Source organism: Malus sylvestris, chromosome 8 (assembly GCF_916048215.2).
Source record: "Malus sylvestris chromosome 8, drMalSylv7.2, whole genome shotgun sequence".
Lineage (NCBI taxonomy): Eukaryota > Viridiplantae > Streptophyta > Magnoliopsida > Rosales > Rosaceae > Malus > Malus sylvestris.
Window position 1 is genome coordinate 24,344,319 of NC_062267.1, and position 14,452 is coordinate 24,358,770.

At 38.7% G+C, this 14,452-nt stretch overlaps 1 protein-coding gene and 1 pseudogene across 1 annotated transcript; both read right to left on the reverse strand.

Moving 5' to 3' along the window:
• Window positions 1-966: 966 nt before the first annotated feature.
• Window positions 967-1,665, reverse strand: LOC126631459 (uncharacterized; annotated as a pseudogene).
• A 4,699-nt stretch (window positions 1,666-6,364) lies between these two features.
• Window positions 6,365-7,772, reverse strand: LOC126631966 (AT-hook motif nuclear-localized protein 28-like). Its single transcript, XM_050302181.1, has one exon. The coding sequence runs from the start codon at window positions 7,512-7,514 to the stop codon at window positions 6,546-6,548; it is 969 nt and encodes a 322-aa protein (XP_050158138.1). The 5' UTR covers window positions 7,515-7,772; the 3' UTR covers window positions 6,365-6,545.
• Window positions 7,773-14,452: the final 6,680 nt, after the last annotated feature.

Genomic DNA, 14,452 nt, shown 5'->3' on the forward strand with positions numbered 1-14,452 from the left:
TAGCGACAGGGTGCCGAATAAATTTGAAGCCATAGGGCCTGGCTCTTTTGGGCATATAACATTCCAGCCCATTATTTTGGGCTTGCCCTTTTTTTTTTTTTACTTACCCTCTGATGGGGTTATACAGATGTCTCCAAAAGATAAGACAAATAAATCACATCATTCAAAAATAAATCTAACCCTCTGCTTAATGGGTCACGCCCATAATTCCCTTTTCTGCATGCCATCACTACCGCGCAATTATGTCTGCTTCTTTTTATCTTCTTTTGCTTTCTGCTTTTACTTTCTACTTTTCTTTCTGCTTTGGATATGTCGCTTGATGACATGATTAAGGGCAATATTCTTTCTCTAAAGTGACAGCTGCTTGGACAACCTTTTCGACACCACCCACTTGCTTTTCTTGATCTTTTCGCTCCTTCTTTGCCCACCCATGTTCTATGGCCTTGGAGACCATCTGGCTTTAAGCTTTTAATTGCCACTGTAATCCCTAACCCGGGTTTCGCTGGCCCTGTCCCATTTTCCTCTATCCACCCTTTGAACACGTATCCAAATCCGTCTTCCCCAAGAATGCTATTTGGCCTGAAGTTCCCCGTTGATGATTTTAGCTCCTGAAAAGTGAACTGGAGCAACTGGCGAACCGGCTTCTCATAGAAGGCAGTGGATTGGGAGCATCAGAGGATAGTTAGGCTTTATTTGGAGGCAAGAGGTCCCTATTGCTGGCATTAAGATATCTGGTCTCTGTAGCTGCATCATAAACAAGACTAGTACGAGGGATAATGTTGGCAAAATCTTTGGAAGCAGAGGATTTGCAGGTACCGCTCCCGCCGCATTTAAGGACAGCCCAGCAACCGCACTGGTTGTCTATGGATGCTTAGATGTGTTAGCTTTTATGGGTTGTCAACATAATTACATATGCGATTCAAGACGAGCAGTGATCCCGGAGGAACATCGTGGCTCTAATCATAATCACCGAAGAATTGAAAGTTCTGACCGGTGGCTTGATTTTCGATTTGTCAAATTCGGAGAGTGACTTATTGGCGTGCCATCTTTTCCGCGTTGGCGGCAAGGATCAAAGGGTGGGTATGACCATCCATATGGAGAAGCTCCATCTGTCATCCTGACTTTTCGACCTCTAATGATAGCTAAGTTATCATCTTTGCTTTTATCCCTCATGTCTTTAAAACCATTGCTGTCAGGAACTGAAGATGGAGCAACCTCAGGAGGAGCAGAGGAAAAGGGAATGCCCCTAATAGGAGGAGGAAGAGGAGACGGTGCTAAGCTGTAGTTGGGTTTTTATCAAATGCACAGGAATAGGCTGCTGAGGAGGGAAATTGAGTAGGCGTCGAGATGGGTACACAGCTCCGGCGTTGGCCACAATGAGTGCGGGTTCATCTCCGGCTGGCCGGCGGCGGCGGTGGGACGAATGGGCCGATGAATAAAGCTTCGACCAGAGGAAGCCAGTGGGTACAGAACCCCTTGATGATTAGCAGCTGCTGGTGATGATGATGGCGATTGGGTTCGAATTTGGAAGGATGGGGTTGTGTAAAGATTAGAAAGAAGAGGAGATGATACGGCAGGTCTTACCAGCCTCGTCGTGGTTGCGTTGTGAGCGGCGGCCATGTTGGCGGCGGCTGAAGCGGTGGTGTGGTTGGGATCTATGGTCATGGTGGTGTCTGCGAGCAGTGGTGGGGAAATTTGGGAATTTGTTGCGCTTTGCAACTTCTTCTCGTCTATTATCTCTGTGGTTGTGTCTCTGTGTGGGTTTTTGCAGATCCACGATGGAAAATGATGAGGTCTCACGGTGGTGAGATGAAAAAATGAAAGAGAACCGACATAGCTTTTTGTGTCGATTCCCACAGACGGCACCAAATGTTGATGCACAAAACCGGAGAGGTCTTGGAACAACGTAAATCCAACCGTGAATTTGCAAGAAAGTAAAGAACACAAGATGTATCGTGGTTCACCCTAATGTTTGGGCTACGTCCACACTAATGTATTTCTCTTCTCTGTATGAATGTATGAATTACAAGTTTGAGGGGGAGTCCCCTAGAGAAAGAGAGAGTTTGAGAGAGCTCTCTGTTTGTGAGCTTTGTGGCCTCTGTATATGAGGATGAGAGCCCTTGGATTGTTAGGGTGAAGAGGCCCTTTTATAGACTAAGGGTTCCTCATCTTTTTACATATTTGCCTCTTCATTTATTACATAATTACATTTAAGTCCCCCGAGTATTTATACGAGATCTAAATACAGAGGCCCTAAGTATGGTACAAATATAAGTATATATATTCAATTATGCTTCACATAATCATAATCATAAGTATGCCATGCCAGAAATATATGACAAAATAAGTAACACAGGTGGTAGTATGCTCATGGAAAACAACATATCAGCTGGAACCCCTACAGAGGTCTGTACAGCATGAATTCATAACTTATCAATCAATCTAGCTGTAGTCACCTCCTGTGACATGTACGACACTACTCTGCACACAAGTCAGAATCATTGAAATGGTATGTACGACAAGATTGAGTGTAATATAGTTATGCTTAATGCTACGCCCTATTGTTAGCTGTGCAATAAATCGCTAGTCACCTACGAGTCGAAACCACTTATAGTGGTGTGTACGATAAGACTGTGCACCTAAATTGGATCCAATGTGAGCATATGGTGCGGGAGGTGACATAATATACAAGCCTGTGCCAACTCTCTCTGGCTAAATCACAATCACCCGGGATGCAGGTTTATGAGCTCATCATTTCTCAATCATATCTCATGTAACAATCAACATGATCATCACACTATTCCTTTCATCACAATTATGGCATGGCTGCACCTAACATTTCGTTAGGCTGCCTACGTACCCTAAACAAGGATCAAGCCGTTTGTAGTTCACATAATCAAGCATAACTTACCTAGTACTTACCTGAGCGTCCATAGCACCACAAACATATATATATGCAACCATGAAATGCATATTCAAAACATACAAGCATTTGGCATATTATTTCAAAGCATACTTTCATTTAAAATGCATTTATGGGAAACTATGTCACGTATATAGATATATACTAAAAACAAAAGCCCATTCACTGATATGTAGCCGAGTCGTAACCCCCACGCCTAGCCTGGCTACGCTCGTCCTCTGGATAGGTCTCGCCTAGAATAGCTTCGATCTCGGCCCTTCAACGTCCATTTCCTTCCAACGAAGTACCCTGAGACTCGTGAGGACCTCCTTAAGCTTCCTGTGAGCTGAAAATGGTCTAGATGTGTTCCTGAGCTTGCAAGGAACACAATGGTACCTTCAACGTCCTTGATCTATGAAGTTTGAATGGGTTTTGGTGTTTGTCCGTACACAATGCTGAGAAGGAGAGAAAGAGTCTGAGAGATAGAAAGATAGCACGGGAGAGAAGAGAGAGAAATGGGTATGGATGTGTGTGTGGTCCAAAAATACACACCAATCAAATTTGTTTAATCCTTTTGTTCTAATTGGGTCCAATTAGTTAGGAATGGAACTAATTGACCCAATTCCTTAACCCAAAACACAAACACACATCCAACGCTCAAGGGTAAATCGGTCTTTTCACAACCACGATAATTAATTCTCGGGACGGGCTGTGACATTTCGTCCCTACTCAATGCTTGTAGTTCTACGGACGTCTGCTTCACCAGGATTCAATGATCTAAGTTAGAATTTCAGCATCAGAAAACTAGACTTCTGGAAAATTTCTTTGTGGTATTCTCAATATGCTTGGTATATAAGAATTGATGATTTTCAGTGAATTGAATGACATGCAAATGCATGTATTTATAGTGAGCATATGTTTGTTCGCAACAGATATGTTTTTGGGAGGCGACTGTTCAAAGCAAAAGGTGTGTTGGTCCATCTGTTTCTCAAATATTTTCATACGCTCTCAGACTTCATTTAGAAAAATGAGTCTGTTCATATAAAAAATTATTTAATTAAATTCGAAATGAAATAAAGAATTTAATCTTCAGAGCCCCAAGGGTCAAGGCCCATCTTTTGATAATTAATTATATATAATTATTAATTAATATATATATATAATGATACTCGCCACGATCATTATATATTAATTATTAATTAATTATCAATTAATTAGTACACTGCAAAGTCCAACCCCAAGGTTGAACCCAATTTCATTCTCCATGGTCCATCACTCAAATCACTATCTATAAGGGACAAAGTCTTATAAAGTGAGAAAACCTTTTGAGAATTGTCAATGTAGGACAATAAAATTTCTACTCAAAATTTCTAACAATACCCCATATTTAAGTTGAAATTTTATTCAAACTCCAACAATAAAAACACCGTGTACAATATGAGTACGCCACCTTCAATTATTTCATGTGATCAGTTCCAAGCAGAAAGTATTGAAGATTCCACACTGATTTGCACTTTGCAACAACTACAAAACATGACATGAAATAAAGTGTTTCTAACTTCTGTTTTCTTCTTCTTCTTCCAAGAATCAAGAAATATAAAAGAAAACATGAAATAATATGGTTTTTGTGAGGCTCGGGAAGAGCCAGCATGCTTTGGCTTTCATTATGTTGCTTTTTTCCCATCAAGGAAAGGATGGGGAGCAAAGTAAAATGGTGACAAACCACAAACTACGCACTCATATTTGACTGAAATTAAAATAATAATAAAAACCAATATGGAGAAAATATAAAGTCACAGGAGAAGACACTATTTCAATTTGATTCTTGATGTTGATGAATTGAAAGATAATGGACAGAGAGAGGTTGAAACGCCTCTATAGATATATCGAATCTTAAAAAAAAAACAGATTATCGTGGCAAAACTGCCAACTGATCTTCTTTTTTGAAGAAAAAATCACTCATAAATAATTAGATATGATCCTTAAATATAATTACAACACATCTGATCGTGAATCGATAATTATATTAATTCATGACGTAGTGTGACCAAGTTCTACACGTTCATGGCACAGTAGATTCAATTATCGTGTCGTAATGTGTCAATATAAATTTATGTAAAGAAAAATTTGTACAAATTGTTCTATCGGTGATACGGAACATCACAATAGCTTATGTTCTTTTAAAAAGTTCTCTTTAAACAGTATAACTCCTAAACGTATGCAACGTTTCTCTGAGATTCACTATTAACATGGTCTTATGCTATTCATGGAGAGACCATTTAAGTATTGGAAGCATTTTTCCTCACCACTATAACTATAGTGTAAGTTCATTATACATTTCGTTAAGATGAGATGTGTGATGGGGAGAAAAATGCTCCTTCAAGTATACCTGTTGGACAAAAGAAAGAGCGTGTATGAAAAGGAACCGACTGGACTGGCAAATGACAAACCCTAAGCCACGTTTCATCACTGTCATACACTCTATCCAAATCCAGAATCTAGAAAAATTCAAAGAAAAAAAATCAGGCATTATCTTTGAGCCAGTGGTGCTTCTGCTTCTGCAGAAGGCCAGAGCAGAAAACAGCTAAGCATCGGAATCAAATAGTACTCCCACCCATTCGAAACTCATCCTTCCCATCAAGCCATTGAGCAATCAGCTCCAAACTTCAAGCAATCAAAAGCCACAAACCCCCATACCTCTCCCTCTCTCTCTCCAAAACCAATCAAAAGCCAAAAAGAACAGCACTTTTGAATTTCGACTTCGACTTTTGACACCGCCGAAGAGGCAAGAGGCAAAGAGCCGGTCCAGACCCCATTAAAGACACCCCACAGGCTCACAGCACACCCAAGCAGCTGAAAACTTGTAACTTACATTTGACCGTAACATAACTGCCACATTCATTAACTACCATTGCACTCTAAAACAGTCATAAAAAAATATTAACACTCTAAAATAGTCATGTTTTACGTTTTTCATTTCAGTTTTCATTTGAAAACTACACGAGAAGCATGAAGGATAACTATTTTAGAGTGTCAACAACCACTCCCTAATTTATAACTTACATTTGACAAAATAACAGTACCAAATAGTAATTAATTAATAACAAAAACAGCCTCAAAATTCACATAAAATTCCTGCATGGTTTGATATCCCCCTTCAAAATTTTAATCAAACACTAACAGATAATCATATAAACAATAACTAAAATCACATAGAATAACAATAGTAATTAGCACTCTAAAATAGTTATAAATAACTGTAATTAACACTTTTAAAATAATCATGCTTCCGGTTTCACGTTTCAAATTAGGAGAGAAGCGCGAACAATTATTAATTTTCAGTGTCGATAACAGCTCCTTAACTATTCCTATTATAAACGAGTGACAAAATAAGAGTACCAAATGATAATTAATAGGAAAAACAGCTTTCTAAATTCTAACTTCACATTAAAATCCTGCATGAAAAGACACAACCAATATCACATAGAATAGCAACGGTAATTCACATAGAAATTAAACAAGAAATTTAAAATGTAAAGTACCCAAAAGTACAAAAAAACAATAAAAGTAGCTTCTAGTTTCTTAATTCACAGTAACTAGAGACAGAATACAAAAAAGGAGAAAAAGAGAGACATCAAGGTTTTCAGTAAGGCGGTGGAGGTGGTGGTTGCCTTGCAGTTGGAGCCCATATTACATCAGTAGGCAAGTGACCGCTGTACATGGTCATCCCACACGTTTGTGACGGCTGTGGCGCGTGTCCCCCACTGTCCGCTGCACCCCCAGAAACCTGCGGCGAATGACCCTCACCCACACCCGAGTTCCTCACCACCTCGTCTTCCACGGGGAGCCGATGGTAAGAAGGATTGGTAAACGACGCGGCGACTAGGTAAACGGTTCCTGCGGCTATTAGGGCTCCGGCCACGAGGCCCCCGACGATCTGGCCCTGCGGGCCCGCCAGAGAGATGGTGAAGCCGCTGGGGTTGGAGACGGGGCAAGACGGCAACGATTGGGAGAGGAAAGTAGCGGATATGGAGAGGATGTCGAAACGGCCGTGAAAAGTTACCGTAGCGCCGGGCGTAGTTGACGGCTGGCGAAGGGTGACGTTGGCCACGGTTCCGGAGCCGGTGAGAACGCAGAGCCCAATGTTTTTGCGAGAGCAGAAGCGGGAGACAGCTTCGACTACGTCGTTTCCGGAGTGCACTTCGAGAATGTAGGGGCTCATTGGAGGCTCAGAGTCGCGAGTTATGATGACGGGGGGCTTGGGTTTGTTTTTGGAGCCAGGTGGGCGGCCTCGGGGCCGTCGGATGACTTCAATGGTGGCGCCATCGGCAGATGGGTTGTTGATGTTGTTGGGGTCGGAGGAGGAGTTGGGGTGGGGATTGTGGGGAGATGGGTTGGTGGTGGTGACGGTGGCTGTGCCGCTGCTGGTTCGGCTGGTGTCTTCTTCTTCGGAGGTTTGGGATTCGCGGTGGGGGATGACTTGGAAGGGGCTGGAGAATTGGTGGGGGTGGTGGTGTAAGTTGTGGTGGTGGGGGTTTTGTTGGTTTGGGTGGTGAAGCTTGGAGAAGATGTTTTGGGAGTCACTCTTGCTGTCAACATACTCACCTCTCATATTTGTTTATCCTTCTTCTCTCTTTCTTTTTTATTTTTGGGATTTATTGGGTTTTTATTTAAATATAACTCTAGCTGCTGAACTGAGGTTGGTAAAGTGATTGGTGGGTTTTTAGGGAGAGAAATGAATTAAATAAAGGGGAAGGAGAGGGAGGATTTAGGGGTTATGAAGTTGATGGGGAGGGAGGAGGGCGGGAGGAGGAGGAAGTGGAAGAGAGATGGGGAGAGGTGGTGTTTGGATTTATTTATAATAAATATATGGGATGAGGATGAAATGTTATGATATGATATGGCATGCAGAGCAGCCTGTAGAGACTAGAGAGAGAGAGAGAGAGAGAAGGAGGGAGGGGGTGGTGGGTGAGCTTGGAAACCAAGTAAAGACCAATGGCGCCGCTGTTTGGGTAGGGTCCACACATCACACATATGAGAGAGAGAGAGAGAGAGAGAGAGAGAGAGAGAGAGAGAGAGAGAGCAGTCATTGAGGAAAATGAAAAGCGAATGGGTATTGGTTTAGCTCAAGGTGTCTGGCACCGCCTTACCATTCTTTTGTTCAAAGTTAGAGAGAGAGAGAGAGAGAGAGAGAGAGAGAGATAGAGAGAGGAGTGTTTGAGGGCCTTCCTTCCGGACCGAACGGATTGAAAGCGACTGGCGTTGATGCTTATGGTTTTGGGCAATGGGGGATGCCTTTCAATTTCTTTCCTTGCTCTCTCTCTCTCTAGTTACAATTAGCATTAGCCAACTTCCTACTAGGTTGTTTCTCTCACGCTCAGTAATTTTCAAAAGACTGACTATTATTCGTTATCTTTTGAAAATCAGATTAAATAACAAAAACAACAAACTTAATTAAACAAAATTCGTATATTTTTTTTCTTTAAAATATTACTATATAATGAAAGATAAGACATAATTTACCATGTGAAAAGAGATATGAACTTTATACGGTATAACGTATAGTAGTGCATATTTGATTTTAAATTTTTTTATTTATCGAAAAAAATTAACATATGATTCATCACATGACATGAGGTCATGAGCAGTTTAAGAATAAAAAATACAACGGATTGCGATTCAATTTTTTTAAATATTACTTTTTACATTTAACCTCAACTATATCTTTTCCATCTCTACTGGTACAAGGTTATACAATAATAGTTAAAGAAGTATTATTGGCACTCCAAAAATCTTATTCTACACTCCTTACAAATGTATTTTTCTTTCCCAATGTAGAAAGTTTGCAGTGTAGAATGAGATTTTTGAAGTGCTAATAACAATTCCTTAATAGTTATTGTATTTAGAGAGTGTAGGAAGATACAAGAAGCCTAACGGAACCTCTACAAAAACCTTTGTTAAATAAGAAATCTAACGAGAAGGCTACTTATAGCCATCCTCTGTCTACTAGGATAGCTTGAGCCCCATTGTTGACTAGGATATACCCCTCTACTTGAGACGAACTTTGCGGGATAAAAATAGCATACAACTTTGGACTGGAGATGGCTTGACACATAGTTGTAAAGATCATCGTGTGAAATAGACACACACAAGGTAAGCATATAAAATGATACATGGCCATGTACAAATAGAAATAAACAAGAAAAAATAATCCACCATCATAGGGTAACATATTGGGTGAAGTCGACCAAACAAGTGATCTATTTGACTAATTTCGCAAAACAACGAGACTCCATCGTATTACAAAGTTGCCCTATGAACTCAAAAATTCCTTCTAACACAGTGTATATAATATTGTTTATTAAAAAAAAAATCTTTCTAGAATGACATGTTTTAAATCTCTCTCAATTCACTTACTTTAACTTGAAGATTTCTTCACCCTAAAGCACACAAAGATTGAAATTAAGAAAGATATGACATGAGACTCAAAGTTCATGTGCTAAATTAGAGCTTCAAAGGGATGGAAGCATGCTTTAAGCATTGATCAAATTGGAACTTTGGATTTGTCACTTTCCCAAATCAGAAAAGATTGGTTTTACTTTTTTCTCCAATTTTAAAAACAATTCGAATGTATAAGCAAACCAACAAATTAAGTCGACCACACCGCCTCTGTCATGGGCCAAGACTTGTCCTTCCTATCCTATTTTGGAATATAAATTAGTTGTCTTCCGAATTATTGGATATTTTGCTTAATTAAATACTTGTATTTATTTTCTTTGGAAGAAAAATGTATAGAACGTGGAGAACATTCCCGTGTCCATCGCCATCAAGGTTTAATATCTAACACCATCTCTCTATTGACATTATTTTGCTTATATGAAACTTAAATCTTGTTTAGAAGAGAAATGTATAGAATATGGAGAACATTCTCGTGTCCATCGCCATCAAGGTTTAATATCTAACACCATCTCTCTATTGATATTATTTTGCTTATATAAAACTTAAATCTTGTTTTAGACCGCTCACGCAACAAGAGAATGATTTGTAATTTTTTTATCAACATGAGTTCAATCCATTGCTAAGAAGGCATTTACCCCAGCTCTTACCAACCTCTTACACAATCGACAAGTTGCTAGCTTCAACTCGGTTGAATAAGAGTCATTGATTACCTTACCTATGTTGTCCATTTCTTATTCATTCAGGGCGCTCGGACGAAGAACCGACAAATGTATACCGTCATGGTAATATTTTATGCCGAAACATGTGATACAAAGATATATGTTAATTCTTCTCTTATCATGTCTTTGTATTATTGACACATAATAACACTATAACGGTGTCGTACTATATAAGTTGTTCCCTACGACAACCAGCGACCAGCATACCTTTTTCTTTAATTTATTTGCTTGTTTGCTGGATAGTGGGGGTTGGGGAGTTGCGGTGTGGTTCAGACGACAAAGATTTGCTGCTAAACTTGCAAGTCGGTGCACCATTTTAGAAGAGCATCCGTATCGGCATGCAGTAGTTGCACATGCCGACAACCGACAAACATATACCAATGGCATTACTTTGCTCACAAGCTTTTTCATATACACACCAGCTGCCATTGCTATTTGGCATGCTCAGTGCTCACCATGGACTCAAACTAAAGCAACACTACTGCCCTCTTTGGTTTTTAATTTCCTTTTCCGTTTTTGTTTAGAATTTGTCAACAAAAGAAGCCCAACTTCAAACCCTAATTTGGTTTTTAAACAAACAATATTCAGAAAAATAAAAAGATCTAGGTTGTAGTTTATACACATGATTATAAACAACTAAACACAGTGAATATGTCACTGTATATTACTATTCATTCCAAATTCTTAAAAAATATTCAAAGAACGTTTTGTATTATAATCTACGTGTTATAATATGAAAAAAAATAACGATTTTATAATTTTAGTACAATGTGCTTTTCATCGTATATAATCTCTCTCTTAGCCTTACTTTTCGTTTTTATTAGGATGGGTTTTAGTGGTGCATTTTAATTCTACCACTTTTTCACTACATCCAGCAACAAGCTGAGTGTCACATCTTTTGGCTCAATTTGGGATGTCTATAAACACTTAAGACTTAGTTCCAGAAACCTCCAAATTCTCTCTTAATTTCTTCGTTAGAGAATTGTAACCGTTCTAATAATTTAATTGGGTTTTCTTGACTCATGTACTTTGGGACGCGCCCGGACGGAGGGAGGGAGGGAGGGAGGTGATGTTTTACTGATGGCATGGCTCCTTTTTCAATTGCTCTGAGCAGAGTAAGACGTAGGTCGTTTTTGGCAGCCACGGTCTGAATCTTGATGTGCAATCGGGCTCTCCTAATATTTTAGGAATACAAGGATTCAGACAAAAAAAGAAAAGAAAAAAAATCCAACTTGCTACATATCACCATACCACACGCTGAACATCCATTGCACGACATCCTTCAGAGTCAGAAGAAGATGATGTTTTTGGGTCAAAAGAAACAGTTGTTTGTACTACTAGAGTACTAGTTGATGAGGATTTGAATTCAACTGGCATCCTTTTGGATTGTTCAATTGTTTACGTTGACTGCTTGAATTGATAAGAGTTTAGTCTCTTCGATCGCCAGTTGCTGCCAGAAGAAGCCAGGTACATTGAAACTAGCCGTTTAATTTGTACTTTTGTCGTCTTTATAAACCCTTAACTGTGTACAAGCTTTGGCTCCAACGAGACAGTCACTTAGATCGATCCCTGATTTTTTAACTTAAGAAAAGATTCCAACTCATTTGCAACTCTTTATGTATTGTTTCGTTTTGCAAGCAATATTGGGAGAAGGGAAACTGCATGCGTAGCCAACTAAGCAGCAAGTTATTTACATAACTCTACATTGTTTTACAGGAAAAATTAAATTCGTTACAATGTTCTTGAGTGGTAACCCAAAATGAAGCTAAAAGAGTGATTTTCAAATCGAACCTATTCATCTCACCCTTGATATTTTAAATGTTAATATTTTCCTCCCACTTATAAGTTTATAGAAAGAAAGAAAAAAATCACAGCCCAAGATAATCAAAACAAAACTTCTTTAATTATGTGATTTGCTAAAATGTTCATCGTTGTCTCTCAAACCTTGGGATCAACTCTAGACTCTGCAGACTATATATTATTAATAACCACCATCTCAACTAATTCGTTAGGCCATCTCCAATTGAAGGATCCAGATGGCCAAAATAGTACGAAAACTGTCTCCAACCGAGGGCTAGGCCAGAGGGCTTGTGGGCCCCACGAAATCTAAAAGGGCCAAAGGGCCAACCGGCTGGCCTAATCCAGCCAGCCCCAGGCTGGGCCATAAATTCTAACATTCCTGTCGGATATAACCGACATGAATATATTTAATATAATAAATATATTCATGTCGGTTATATTTGACAAGAATATATTTAATATAAATATATTCTTATCGGTTATATCCGACAAGAATTCTAGGCCAAATTTCAAATGTAACGATTAGTTGACATCGGCTAGCTATTATTTTTGAATTTTTTTTTTACAGTTTTTTTTATTTAATTTTTTTGTTACACAATTTTTTTTCCTATAACTTCTATTTTTTTTTCTATAACTTCTATTTTGTTTGTTGTGCCTTACTTGAACTTCTTCATCAGACTCCTCATCTTCTTGTCTCATTTGGGCCCATTTTTCTTCCAATTTGGAATTGGATGAGGATCCCCAGTTGGAATCCGAAAAGGATCCAAAGTTGGAATTCATTGCAAACTTGAATTGAAAGAGATTGAATTCAAAGTTTTGTGAATTATAGTCCAATATCCACCCTATTTATAGCAAAAAAAAATTCAAATCCAACTGCTAGCTGACGTCACTTAGCCGTTGGATTTGAATTTAAGTTGTAGTTGTTAAATAATAAATTATGTTTGACTTTATGGCCCCTTAGCCCTCCGTTGGAGACAGTTTGTTGTGACAAGGTTAAAACGAGCCCTATGGCTTTTTGACCCTCGGTTGGAGATGGAGGCAAATATGGCACTGTACTGTTCATTAAAGTATTAATATCTTAGAGAGCTAGAGGGCTAAAACGAGCCTTCTGGCCAGCCTTCGGTTGGAGATAACCTTACAATCCCTCTCAAATAATTCATCACAAGAATAGAAGGGTATGTTATGCCATCACTCTTATTTTTAACAAACATTATTATTTACATTAAAATGGATGGAGGAGTGGGCTAAGCCTCATAGTAGGTTAGCAGTAATGTGGTTCAAATTTTTCTTTGACAAAAATTGAACCTAAGACCTCTCACTCTTATGAATATTATTTTTTTTTTTCAAAAAAATTAGGGGAGGGGAGGCTACCCTATCCTAAGGCATTATAAGTCTGGCCACTTAGTACTCCGGTCTAGTGATATTCTTATTCATTGGTAAATAAGAGGTCTTAGATTCGATTCTCGCAAAATGCGAATTTGAACCACATTATTGTTAACTCATTATGGGACTTAGCTTACTTCTCCACCCCCTTAGTCTTAAGTTCGATTCTCGCGAAAGGCGAATTCGAACCATATTATTGTTAATCCATTATTGGTAATGAAATTTGAATATAGACTTTAATCTAACAAAGAAAACGATATTTAGCAACTCAACAAATCCTCGTTGGCACTCTTAAAAACATTATTGAATACATGATGATCACGATAGTGACATTGTCCTATTGTAGCAAACATTATTTACTAGATTAAAGTCGGTCCAAGTTAGCGGGTAAGAATATTTCCGTTGTTTTTTTTTTCAAGCTAAAAGACTACAACTTAAATCAAACGTAAAGATTTCAAAAGATGACTCTTCCTAGAAAGCTATCCTGTCCTATCCTACCTAATTCTCTGTTCTCCCTTTTTCTCTCGGACTTGGATTGTCTGCCCTCCTAGTTGTGGTGCACTTCTATGCCCTCCTATTTTGTGCGGTCACGGTTAAGCCACGTTAATATTTTATATTTTTATTATTTTTTGTCTTATTATCTCATTAAAAAATTAATATAAAATATTGACGTGGTTTAACCGTAACCGCACAAAATAGGAGGGCATGGAAGGGCACCACAACTAGGAAGGCAGACAATCCTTGTCCTTTTCTCTCCGTTCTCTCCCCTGCTCTTACAGTTTTTTATTATTCTCTCTCTACAAAGATAAAATCTTGAACGATCAAACAGAAAAAGAAAAAACATAAAAAAGAGAAATAATCCTTGTCCCAATGAGTTTTACTTTGGAAAAGAGTCGAATTTTAAAGGGTCATAAAGGTTAAAGTGGGGGCTGCCTGACGTAGGTTACTTGCCTTTAGTAAAAAAGCAAAAGTAAAATTTAGAAGAGTTGCAAGCATCTAATCCATCACTGTTAAAACAAGTTAATTGCACCCGCCAAATTCTAAGTTAATTCGGTGTTATCAACACACTCATTTGTATTTTATGGAATTTTTCAATTTTTAGCTGTCAGATTGAATGAATTAAAAGAGATTAACCCTTTTAAATTAGGAAACTTTAACGAAAAGCTCCCGGTATTGTTCACTTTAAAGA

Excerpts from the sequence above, each read along its gene's own strand:
- LOC126631966 (XM_050302181.1), bottom strand. The coding sequence starts at position 7,514 with ATGAGAGGTGAGTATGTTGACAGCAAGAGTGACTCCCAAAACATCTTC.